Below are 12,151 nucleotides of genomic sequence, written 5' to 3' on the forward strand. Positions count from 1 at the left end.
CTCCAGCTGCTCACTGAGGATTTGGTGTGCCCTGAACACAACACCTGCTTTGCTCCTGTAGCCCTTCGGGGCCGGCGCCTGTCTCTAGATTCAGATGGTGAACTCATCTGATTGGTTAGAAATCTAACATCTCCCTCACAAAACAGCGCAGGCACATGGATGTTTTGTGAATTTTTGTGAAGATGTACTTCAAGTTAACAATTGATAGGGTAGCCAAAGAGAGCAGATTATGAAACAGAGCTCTGGGATCAAACTGTCTCCTTCTGATGGTTGCCTCCCCGAGTCCTTTTCCTTCACGGCATCAACACCAGTAGCCAGCCGGGAGAGGGACAGGGTAGAACCTCATCACTCTCATTAGGTAGACACACAGTCTGTATTCAGGAGTCAGGCAGCTCTGCGTTTCTAATAGTGAAATTAACTGACATTTACACTATAGTTAAATCAGCCACATTCAGAATGGTACTGCTCCCTAATTGTTTGGACAGTGAAGACGTCTGTGCTGACTGTTGCTTGTTAAAGAGGTGCATCTTTGGCACCTTACGACCTTGTGCATGGTGAGCAGAGGCAGATGTATCTGAGGAAATAGAAGAAAGCAGAGCCTCATCAGAAGGATGGGGACTCTTCTCAGGCTTTGGCACGCTCAGCCAGTGGTGACGTTGATCTTTCGTTGCTGCTGCTGCTAAGTCACTTCAGTTGTGTCCGACTCTGTGTGACCCCATAGACAGAAGCCCACCAGGCTCCCCCTTCCCTGGGATTCTCCAGGCAAGAACACCGGAGTGGGTTGCCATTTCCCTCTCCACTGTGTGAAAGTGAAAAGTGAAAGTGAAGTCGCTCAGTCGTGTCCAACCCTTAGCGACCCCACAGACTGCAGCCTACCAGGCTCCTCCATCCATGGGATTTTCTAGGCAAGAGCACTGGAGTGGCTTGCCATTGCCTTCTCCGGATCTTTCGTTACCCTTCACATTTTCTAGAGGAGACAGATTTCTAGTCAATCAGATTTTAAAAATTACTTAAAAGGACATCCTAAGTATGAAGTAAATCATTGCAGTAAATCTCATTCACATTTACCTGCTGCCACTTTTTAAATGCAAGAGGCACAGTTTTTTCAAGTGCATTTGAAAAGTTCATTTTATAAATTAGAAAATTTCACAGTAAAGACTGAAAAGAAGAGCCCAGAGTTTGGAATTTGGAACTCTGGATTCTCTCTTGGGCTCCTCCTCAAGCCGATAGTGGGACAAGTCTGATGATATCCGTGAAGAACTTTCTAACTATCATAGGCGTTTGAATGTGGGCATTTTGGGGGTTTTTTTTGATGAGGTTGACGAGGGTAGTGGAAGTCATCATCATGTTTCTTCCGATTCACATCGCGGGCCATCTGGGCGGGCCATCTGGGCATCTTTGTGTCCGATGACCTGTTAGATACCCCAGGGTCCAGGCCAGGGCCCCTGACCCTGAATTTAAGGCTTACCATGACTCCCAGAGTCTGAAAGGCCACATGTGAGCTTATCCACATAACTGTTCATTGAGGTCTGTGCAGGAGATTTAGATAGGAAGAAGCACCATGTGTCCAAAGATATAACCAGTAGATAGTCCATGAACTTAGATTGTGAAGCAGTATAATTACTAGGTTGAAAGTTTAGGAAGGTAATAAGTTCATTACTTATTTTTTAATAAGTAATGTACAAGATGTATTAGTAACTGGCTTCTATACTCTTTCTCAAGACTCAGCTCTCAAGGAGCTCTTTATTATACTTTATAAATATTCATGAAAATTGGCCCCAAAGTTTCTTTACTGAATTCTCTTTAAACTGGGTCAGCTGTGCCCCCAGGCCCTCTGGAGTCCCAGGTGTCCCTTCCCTGGCCTACTGCCTGCTCCCCAAGTCCAAGAGACGCTCTGTCTCCAGTCTGTTGGGTGATCGGTGCCCTACAGGGTGTCTGCCAGCTGAAGATCAGGCCTTGGGCTCACCCACCTACAAGGCAGCAACCGTCTGTGGCTCACCTGGGCTTCTGCCTTCAACCCATCCCCAGCACTCTCCAAGGTCGGACCCTGGACCTGTCTGTTGGTAAAGAAACACGTTTAAGAACGCTGCCACTCACTGAATAGATGAAAAGACTAATTATTTTCTCTCTTCTTAACAGACACGGGACGACTTCCTAGGACAGGTGGACATACCCCTCAGTCATCTCCCGGTAAGAACGGTTGCCTGCTTTATGACACATGCAGTGAACGGCAGTTTCTGTCTACAGTTCAGGGTTATTTTCAGGGCAGTATTTCCTCCACACTGTGGAGAAGGCTGAGATGAAGCACAGATACTGTGAAGCTGACCCCTTCTAGAAGGTGGCTAGGAGGTCACTTAATTGTAAAAAACAGGTGTCCTTGAACCATCTACAGATATCTGTCAGCATCGCCAGCTACTTTATCTCGTCTTCCTCTGTCACATCATACAAAACAGCTGCCTGCTTCTGCCAAACCCCTTCTCCTTGTCACTGGAATGTCCTTGCTTTCAAGTTCATCCTTTCGCTCTAATCACGTGTGTGTTCCCTATGTCTGGAATTGTACACGCTGTTTCTCCTGCGCTTCATCTACAGACTGTGTTTCCATGACTGTGGTTATGGCTTTCTCAGGCACAGAGACAGAAGAAGAGATGCTCTGGTTCTAAGTGGACTTGTCAGCTGGACAGACTCTGGCTTCAGAAGCTGTGCCGGGTCAGCCCGTGTGCTGTTGCCAGTAATCCTCGGCTCAGATGTGTAGCAAAAGGACGGGGGCTGTTGACCATGACTGAGCTGAAGGGTGACTCCCGCGTGCTCCAGTACCCATCGCGTGGGGCCCGGCCTCCCTGGTGAACAGTAAATGGCCTCGTGGCCCAGCCCTGCTCCCCCGTCCCCGGGGTATCGTGCAATGCCCGCAGTGGCACCTACTCACTGTGCTCAGTCGTGTCTCCCTCTCGGAGACCCCAGGGACTGGAGCCCGCCAGGCTTCTCTGTCCATGGGGTTCTCCAGGCAGGAATATGGGATTGGGTAGCCATTCTCTTCTCCAAGGGAATCTTCCTAACCCAGGGATCAAACCTAGGTCTCCTGCTTTGCAAGCAAATTCTTTACCGTCTGAGCCACCAAAGAAACCCCCACAATGGCAACTGAGAGAGACTAAGTCAAATGTTTCTGCCTTCCAAGGGCATTTTTAAAACATGCTCTATGTGAACAAATAGCATAAATCGTCTATAAACTAAAATGACCCAAACCACCTAGCATGAGCCTGCCGCTGTGTTGAAGCTGTAGCTATCACCCTCTATTAAAGACCAAGAAAGACTGTCTTACCCAGGAGGCTCTTGAAGATCTGTTGTGAAGGACTGTGATGGCAAGCACTTTATTCCTGTTTTCTCAGGGGAGCTATTAAGGACAAAAGGTTTGAAGCTCGTTCCCTTCTAGACCGTGTTGGTTGGTTGGCCACTTACATGGGTGTCCCCAACCACCCTTTTCTTTAACATAAAAACCACATCACAGGGACTTTGCTGGTGGTCCAGTGGCTAAGACTCCATGCTCCCAATGCAGGGGGCCCAGGTTAAATCCCTGGTCAGGGAACTAGATCCCACATGCCACAATTAAGACCCAGCACAGCCAAATAAATAAATATCAACACACACACACAAATCATAGTCAAGGCAAATTATGTACTGATATACTCTTAAGAGATGCAGCTGGAATTTTTGAACAACCTGCTCCAGCAATTCCTTGTTTGGGAGAATGAGCATGGGTTGGTTTTGAAAGGTTGAGGGGAGCTCTCAGAGGATAGAAGAGTGTTTCTCTTCAGAGACAAGTCAGTAGAGAGAATATTTTTACCTTTGGAGTTGGTGGAGGCAAGAGTGAGCTTTCAGAGAAGGAAAGGCTCCAGACCAGAATAGAAACCAGCCAGTTCGAGAGTGGAACAGTGAGCGCTCAGAGAGGACTTGCCGTGAGCTGAGCCAGTTGAGTGATGGAGCCTTCCAGTGTTGAATCTCCAGGGTGAGCATGCACTGGAGCACCCTGCCTTCTCCTTAAAACTGACCGGCTTTGTGGAGCCCAGGACAGTCCTCAAGGTGGATCGCACAGGAAGCAAAAGGAGAGGTGAGGGTGCATTCTTCATCCTCTAAGCGGTAGTGGAACCCAGCCGGCGTGTTCTCAGTGGACACAGCTTTGACCCCAGAATTTGAGGTGCTCCTGGGTGTATGTTCGATCCTTTGTGTAGGACACTCATGGGGAAATTGCACAGTTAACGTTGTATAACACAGCTCTGAGTATGTAAAATGGATGCTAGCGTTTGAATGTATCTTGTGGGTAGATAATGGATGCTCTTTTCTTAATAGCTACTTGACCACTGTCAAGGCTGTGGATTCACTGGCCTGTGGATTCACTGATGTTTAATATCAAATTTTAGGTAAAAGAACTTAGGGAAGTTGTCTCATTGGTCATCAGAGAAGGTAGTGCAGAGCAGTCCTGTGGTAGTGAAGTGCTACCCAGGCCTTCTCAGACTTTAAGGAATCAGGCTGGGTATCTGGTTATTAATTAATTCTGTACAGCCCCATTCCCTGATAGAGGTTCATTCCTTTCACAGATGTTTGCTGATACAGACATGAGCTCTGAGGAAAAATCAGTGAAGCAAGTTCCTCCCTCACGTTTCTCAGCAGGGCCACCATCACCATAAACACGTGTTAGTTGAGCATTTGAAACGTGGCTAATGTGACTAAAGAATGGAATTTATCGTTTTATTTTCAGTCATTAAAGTTTATATTTGAAAGCTACACGTGGCAATATGGCACCCTCTTAGTTGGCTCAGCTGAGAGCAGACCAGATTTCCCCAGCTTAGGTGAAAACTGTATGGTTCTGAATTCCCTTTTCCTGAGCTGATAATTCTGCCTATTGGAGGGAACTGGGGGTGGAGGGGTTCTCACACCCAAGTTTTACGTGTGCGTACTATCGCTTCTGTCATGTCTGACTCTTTGCAGCCCCATGGACTGTAGCCCCCGCCAGACTCCTCTGTTCATGGGATATTCTAGCCAAGAATACTGGAGTGGGTTGTGATGCCCTCCTCCAAAGGGTCTTCCCAATCTGGGGATCAAACCCATGTCTCTTTCATCTCCTCGTTGGCAAGTGAATTCTTTACCACTAGCCAGAATTATCAGTCAGGATTCAGTTTTTTTCCCCCTACCTGAATACAGTTGCTGGTGGATACTGGTATTTGCAGTGTAAAACCGTGCTCTCAAGTCCTTAGGAATGTCTCTCCTAAGCTGTCCTCACTCACACCTGTAAATTCCTTGACCTCGAGAAGCCTACCAGGAAGACCAGAGGGTCAGGGCAAGCCTACTTCGGGTTTATCCTGGTTTAGGAGCAGACCCATCCGTAGACACACGAGCCAAGTTATATGCACTTGAGCATCTCAGAGCACTCACAGCAGTGCTCCTCAGCCCACTGCCCACTGTTGGGTCCCTGGACAATTAACTGTATGCCCTGCTGGGCCTTGGGTGCCATTGGGACGGTCCGGCTTGGAGTTCTCCTGCCAGGGAGACAAGCAAAGGAGGCCCCTGGAAACAGAGACAGGGCCGGAGGGCCGTGTGAAGCCGAGATGCCCTCTGCGTGTTGAAGCATCAGTACCGTCAGTGACCACTGTGGCCCCAAGAGGCCAGCGTCAGCTCCATGTTTGCCCTTAAACAGGAAAGAGTAAGGAGACACAGTGAGAAGGAAAAGTAATTTCTTTCCCCCCCTTTGATTATGGATTCCCCAGTGCTTTATCAAATGCTTCCAGATGAGAGAAAATGATTTTGACTTGTCACTCATTTTCATTCTTGGCTCTCACGCTAGTTCTGCCAATTTTGTTTGTGGAAGGGGGAAAAAAAGGACAGGAAATAGACCCAGGAAGTTTAAAATGGTAGGGACCTCTGTTTCCTTGGCTTCTGTTCCAAATATGCCACTCATCTTTAATATTTTTTTTTCCATTTTACTTACTGTTGAGTGTGCATGCGTGCTAAATCACTTTAGTTGTGTCCAGTTCTTTGAAACCCTATGGACCTTAGCCCTTCCTCCCATGCCAGACAAGAACACTGGAGTGGGTTGCTGTGCCCCCTCCAGGAGATCTTCCCGACCCAGGGATCCAACCAGCGTCTCCTGCATTGGCAGGCAGGTTCTTTACCGCTAGCGCCATCTGGGAAGCCCACTGTTGAGGGTGGGAGTGAGTGAAAGAGGAGGGAACAGGGAGAGTAAATGAGGTTAGTCGTCTGAACTTTTATGCAGATCTGAGAATTAAGAAAACATAGATTCCTATTCACAGAGGTCTCCAAATGTCAAGCTTTAAAAGACCTCTCAGGAATAGTTGACTCGGAGCCTGGAGATGGGCAGGTTGCCTTGGTAACCTTAATAAGTTAGTAATCCTTTATGGGACTCTTATTTGTCTCACCTGTAAAATGAGAGTATTTACATAGACGATACCAGGTTTGCATCCAGCTCTCTGAAAGCGCGTCTTCGCTTTCCATGGACGTCCATGGCGTCCACTAAGCAGAGGCACTGCCACCACGATGACGTGTGTGTTACCTGGGAGACTTGGCCAGCGTGGCACACGTGGCAGAGGTAAAGGCCGTGTTTTAGGAAGGTGGCCCTGCTCTCCTGGTGTCTGTCCTGCAGTGGAAACAAAGCTCCTCTATTTCATTTCTCCAGCGCATCACCAAAGGTGACCATGGCTGTAACTATCCTACTCTGACTTTGTCTTTTAAGAAAAACTATCATTTTTTACATGTTTATTCAGGTCTGTATGTCATTCCCCAAAAGTTCATACAATATTTTATGACTTCTCCTTAATAGTTACTTAGAGACAAAAATAGCTCCAAGACTTGTATTAACAACAGAATGACGTCTCTGGCCGGTGTTTGCCATTTACAGCTCTGAAACTCGTCTTGCTGCTTCAGGCAGTGTCTTCCCTGTCCTTTGAGCCCTTTCCCATCACCCCTCCTAGATGTAAAATCTCTGTATCTGTGGAAGACATACGGAGGTAGACAGAGCTGTTTAAAAACATGAGTTTCTCTTGTTTCAGTCAGGTGCCACTCCAGGCAACCAGGTCAGCTTGAATTTACAGCTTTCCCACAGTGAGCGGCGTCGGGGTGGTAGCGCTGTTATTTGTCATCTTAACTGTACTTGAAGGTAGCTCGAATGATGAGCACCCCTCTTATAATTCCAGCTGGTACCAGGGTAAAGGTTCTCTCTTGCGTGTACAGAATTCAGTATCATTGAGCTTAGAGGGACTTCAGAGACCACTTGTCCATTCCCTGTATTTTACGGGTGGGGACCCCTAGGCGCACAGAGGTCGGTGACTTGCCCATCGATCTGCAGGCTGACCAGACCAGAGGTCTCTAACATTGATCTGTGGTGCAGTCAGGGGGCAGAGGGGCTCAGTCTGAGGCTTGGGTGCTTTTAGCCAGTGCATCCCTCTTTTGAGACTAGGGTCCTGAGAAGGCCGTTCCCTTCCACTTGCCCACAGTTATTTTTCGCATTACATATGTCAAAGTAACTGCAGTTCTGTTTAAAGCAATGAATCTTTATAAGGTAAAATTGCTGTGTAACCAAAAGATTTCTTTGAATGCTGGTGGCCTGGGGTAGGGGGCAGCAGCATCTGTTTCGGCCACTCGTGCTGTTAGCATCAACCTGTTTGAGATGGCTTCCTCCCGAAACACTCTCGGGGAGTCTCCCCTGGGCTTTTCTCCAGGGACTGGAGGAACCTGAATAGTGCCAGGAGGAATCCTGTTGTTAGAGATTGCCATCTTGTTCATGCTGGAGAACTTGCATGGGGGTGAATTCTCATCTTCTAATGCCCTGTCTTTATTGCAGAGCCCTGAATTGACATTGTTCACAAGTGACATGAAAATGTAGAATTGACTGACAATGATAATGGCCGACGTTTGTCAAGTGTGCCAGGAACCCTTGTGAGGGCTTTTTATGGACCAGCTCAGTTGACTGATTTAATTGTCACAATTCTGTAAGCTCCTGTTACTGCCCCACTCTGGATGAGGGCACTGAGGCACAGAGAGAGAAAGACCTTGCCCTTGGCCACGTGGCTTTGTAGGGAGCAAAGCCAGAACACAGACCTAGGATGTCTGCCTCTGGGTCTACATGGTGTTTGTCATTTAAACTGTGTAGTGTATGGACAGTTCTGTTTTTAGAGTCCCTGTGAGCTCTGACTTCAGAAAAAAGTCTCGAGAATGTCGCCGACTTTGCTTAGTGAGGGTGGATTTTTGTAGCCTTAGCAGTTCACTGTAGATCAGGTGGATTAATCAGCTACTTCGCTCTTGCTTCATGCCAGACAGTGCTCTTGGCACCAAGAATACAGTGGCAGGCAGATCCGAGTCTCTGATCTCCCACGGAAACGTTCTCTAGGTGATAGGATGATAAACCGGTAAATATATAAATAAGCATGATAATAATATAGTGAAAAGGAGGGAGATAAATCAGGATGCTGCGTTTGAGGAGGATAAAGGGAGGCTGTGATGGGGACTTAGGATGCGATGTCTGAGGATGTGACTTGGGATTCTGCACCTGGAAGGCAAAGTGGAGACTGCCGGTGCCGTCTGAGCCAGGGCTGTCCAGCAGAAGGACCTGCGAGGACGGGATTAGACAACGTGCCCGCAGGACAGATGGGGTCAGGACGGCTGGTGATGGTTCAGTCACTCAGTCACGGCTGACTCCTTGTGACCCCAGGGACTGCAGCACACAAGGCTTCCTTGTCCTTCGCCGTCTCCCAGTGGTGTCGGGGTGAATGCAGAGACTGGTTCCCAGTGAGATTAGAGATAATGAAGAAGCAGACTGTGTTTAATCTTGTGGGTCCACAGGGAAGAATTTTTAGCCTATTATAAGCAGAGTAGGAAACCACTGAAAGTTTAAAGCAGAGAATGTTATCAAAGATAATATTACAAATATATATGCACACACATACCCTTCTGACTTATAATAAATCATTTTGCTGTGGTTTGTCCTTCTTGCTGCAAAGGTATTTTAAATTGTGTTTAATTAAAGAGCCTAGGTATTTGAAGTTTTACTACATATAGTATTTTTATTTTTTGAAATAAAAGTATTATTTATTTCATATTTATTTCAATAAAAATATTAGTTTTATTCCTACTAGTAATAGCTGCTATGTTTGAACATACCAGTCACTGTGGATTTACATACATTGACTCACTCAAGCCTCACAACATTCTAATAATAAGCACAAACATTTCCATTTTATAGACAAAGAAACTGAAGTTAAAAGAAAGTAAGCAACAATGTTATTAGTGCTATAACCAGGCTTTGAACCTAGATCTGTCCCTGCTCTTACACACAATTACATCCAACTCAGGCTGCAAGGTATGTAAAAGTCTACATAGTAATTCTAGAAAATACTATGACTTGTGGTCTGCCCTTACTGCATCACTTAATTTTTTAATTCAGTTCAGTTCAGTTCAGTTCAGTCGCTCAGTCGTGTCCGACTCTCCGCGACCCCATGAATCACAGCACGCCAGGCCTCCCTGTCCATCACCAACTCCCGGAGTTCACTCAAACTCATGTCCACAGAGTCGGTGATGCCATCCAGCCATCTCATTCTCCGTCGTCCCCTTCTCCTCCCGCCCCCAACCTTTCCCAGCATCAGAGTCTTTTCCAGTGAGTCAACTCATCGCATGAGGTGGCCAAAGTATTGCAATTTCAGCTTTAGCATCAGTCCCTCCAATGAACATCCAGGATTGATCTCCTTTAGAATGGACTGGTTGGATCTCCTTGCAGTATAAGGGACTCTCAAGAGTCTTCTCCAACACCACAGTTCAAAAGCATCGATTCTTCGGCGATCAGCCTTCTTCACAGTCCAACTCTCACATCCATACATGACCACGGGAAAAACCATTGCCTTGACTAGACGGACCTTGGTTGGCAAAGTAATGTCTCTGCTTTTTAATACATTATCAAGGTTGGTCATTACTTTCCAAGGAGCAAGCGTCTTTTAATTTCACGGCTGCAATCAGCATCTGCAGTGATTTTGGAGCCCAAAAAAACAAAGTCTGACACTGTTTCCACTGTTTTTCCATCTATTTCCCATGAAGTGATGGGACCAGATGCCATGATCTTTGTTTTCTGAATGTTGAGCTTCAAACCAACCTTTTCACTCTCCTCTTTCACTTTCATCAAGAGGCTTTTGAGTTCCTCTTCACTTTCTGCCATAAGAGTGGTGTCATCTGCATATCTGAGGTTATTGATATTTCTCCCAGCAATCTTGATTCCAGCTTGTGCTTCTTCCAGCCCAGCGTTCCTCATGATGTACTCTGCATATAAGTTAAATAAGCAAGGTGACAATATACAACCTTGACGTACACCTTTTCCTATTTGGAACCAGTCTGTTGTTCCATGTCCAGTTCTAACTGTTGCTTCCTGACCTGCATACAGGTTTCTCAAGAGGCAGGTCAGGTGGTCTGGGATTCCCATCTCTTTCAGAATGTTCCACAGTTTATTATGATCCACACAGTCAAAGGCTTTGGCATAGTCAATGAAGCAGAAATAGATGTTTTTCTGAAACTCTCTTGCTTTCTCCATGATCCAGCGGATGTTGGCAATAATTAGTTTACTTTAATTGGAGGCTAATTACTTTACAGCATTGGGGTGACTTCTGCCATACATCAACATGAATCAGCCACAGGTGCGCATGTGTCCCCCATCCTGAACCCCTCTCCCGCCTCCCTCCTCATCCCATCCTTCTAGGTTGTCCCAGAGCACTGGCTTTGAGTGCCCTGCTTCATGCATAGAACTTGCACTGGTCATCTGTGTTACATATCATAATATACATGTTTTGATGCTATTCTCGCAAATCATCCCACCCTCGCCTTCCCCCATGCAGTCAAAAAGTCTGTTCATCTGTGTCTCTTTTGCTGCCTTGCATATAGGACTGTCGTTACCATCTTTATAAGTTTCATACATATGTGTTAATATACTGTATTGGTATTTCTTTTTCTGACTTACTTCACTCTGTATAATAGGTTTCAGTTTCATCCACCTCATTAGAACTGACTCAAATGTGTTCTTTTTTATAGCTGAGTGATAGTCCATTGTGTGTATGGACCACACCTTACTTATCCACTTGTCTGCCGATGGGCATCTAGGCTGTTTGCATGTCCTCGCTATTGTGAACGGTGCTGCAGTGAACATTGGGGTGTACATGTCTGTTTCAATTCCTGTTTCCTCGGTTTGAGTGCAGTACGTGTTTCCTCAGTCATATGGGAGTTCTGTTTCCAGTTTTACAAGGAATCTCCACCTTGTTCTCCATAGTGGCTATCCCAGTTTGCATTCCCACCAACAGTGTAAAAGAGTTCCCTTTTCTCCATACCCTCTCCAGCATTTACTGTTTGTAGACCTTTCGATGGTGACCATTCTGACCAGCGTGAGATGATACCTCATTGTGGTTTTGATTTGCATTTCTCTAATAATGAGCGATGTTGGGCATCTTTGCATGTGTTTGTTAGCCATCCGTACGTCTTCTTTGGAGAAATGTCTGTTTAGTTCTTCGGCCCATGTTCTGATTGGGTTGTTCGTTTTTCTGGTTTGAGCTGCATGGGCTGCTTGTATATTTTGGAGTTTAATTCTTTGTCAGTTGTTTCAGTTGCTATTATTTTCTCCCATTCTGAAGGCTGCCTTTTCACCTTGCTTATAGTTTCCTTTGTTGTGCAGAAATTTTTAAGTTTAATTAGGTTCCATTTGTTTATTTTTGTTTTTATTTCCATTACTCTGGGAGGTGTGTCATAGAGGATCCTGCTGTGATTTATGTCAGAGAGTGTTCTGCCTATATTTTCCTCTAAGAGTTTTATAGTTTCTGGTCTTACATTAGATCTTTAACCCATTTTGAGTTTTTGTGTATGGTGTTAGAAGATTTTTAGTTTCATTCTTTTACACATGGTTGACCAGTTTTCCCAGCACCACTTGTTAAAGAGATTGTCATTTCTCCATTGTCTATTTTTGCCTCCTTTGTCAAAGATAAGGTGTCCGTAGAAGCATGGATTTATCTCTGGGCTTTCTATTTCATTGACCTATATTTCTGTCTTTGTGCCAGTACCATACTGTCTTGATGACTGTAGCATTGTCGTACAGTCTGAAGTCAGGAAGCTTGATTCCTCCACT

At 45.8% G+C, this 12,151-nt stretch overlaps 1 protein-coding gene across 15 annotated transcripts in view; it reads left to right on the forward strand.

Moving 5' to 3' along the window:
* NEDD4L (NEDD4 like E3 ubiquitin protein ligase) overlaps window positions 1–12,151 on the forward strand; it is a 368,536-nt gene that overhangs the window by 283,995 nt on the left and 72,390 nt on the right. For all 15 annotated transcript variants that reach the window (XM_088833450.1, XM_088833453.1, XM_088833454.1 and 12 more), the window contains one exon: window positions 2,140–2,190. In XM_088833450.1, the coding sequence (XP_088689576.1) occupies window positions 2,140–2,190 (51 nt within the window). The remainder of the gene's footprint in view (window positions 1–2,139; window positions 2,191–12,151) is intronic.

The sequence above is a fragment of the Moschus berezovskii genome, chromosome 28, assembly GCF_049115385.1.
Source record: "Moschus berezovskii isolate FMDL1 chromosome 28, NW_MosBer_1.0, whole genome shotgun sequence".
NCBI classification, from domain to species: domain Eukaryota; kingdom Metazoa; phylum Chordata; class Mammalia; order Artiodactyla; family Moschidae; genus Moschus; species Moschus berezovskii.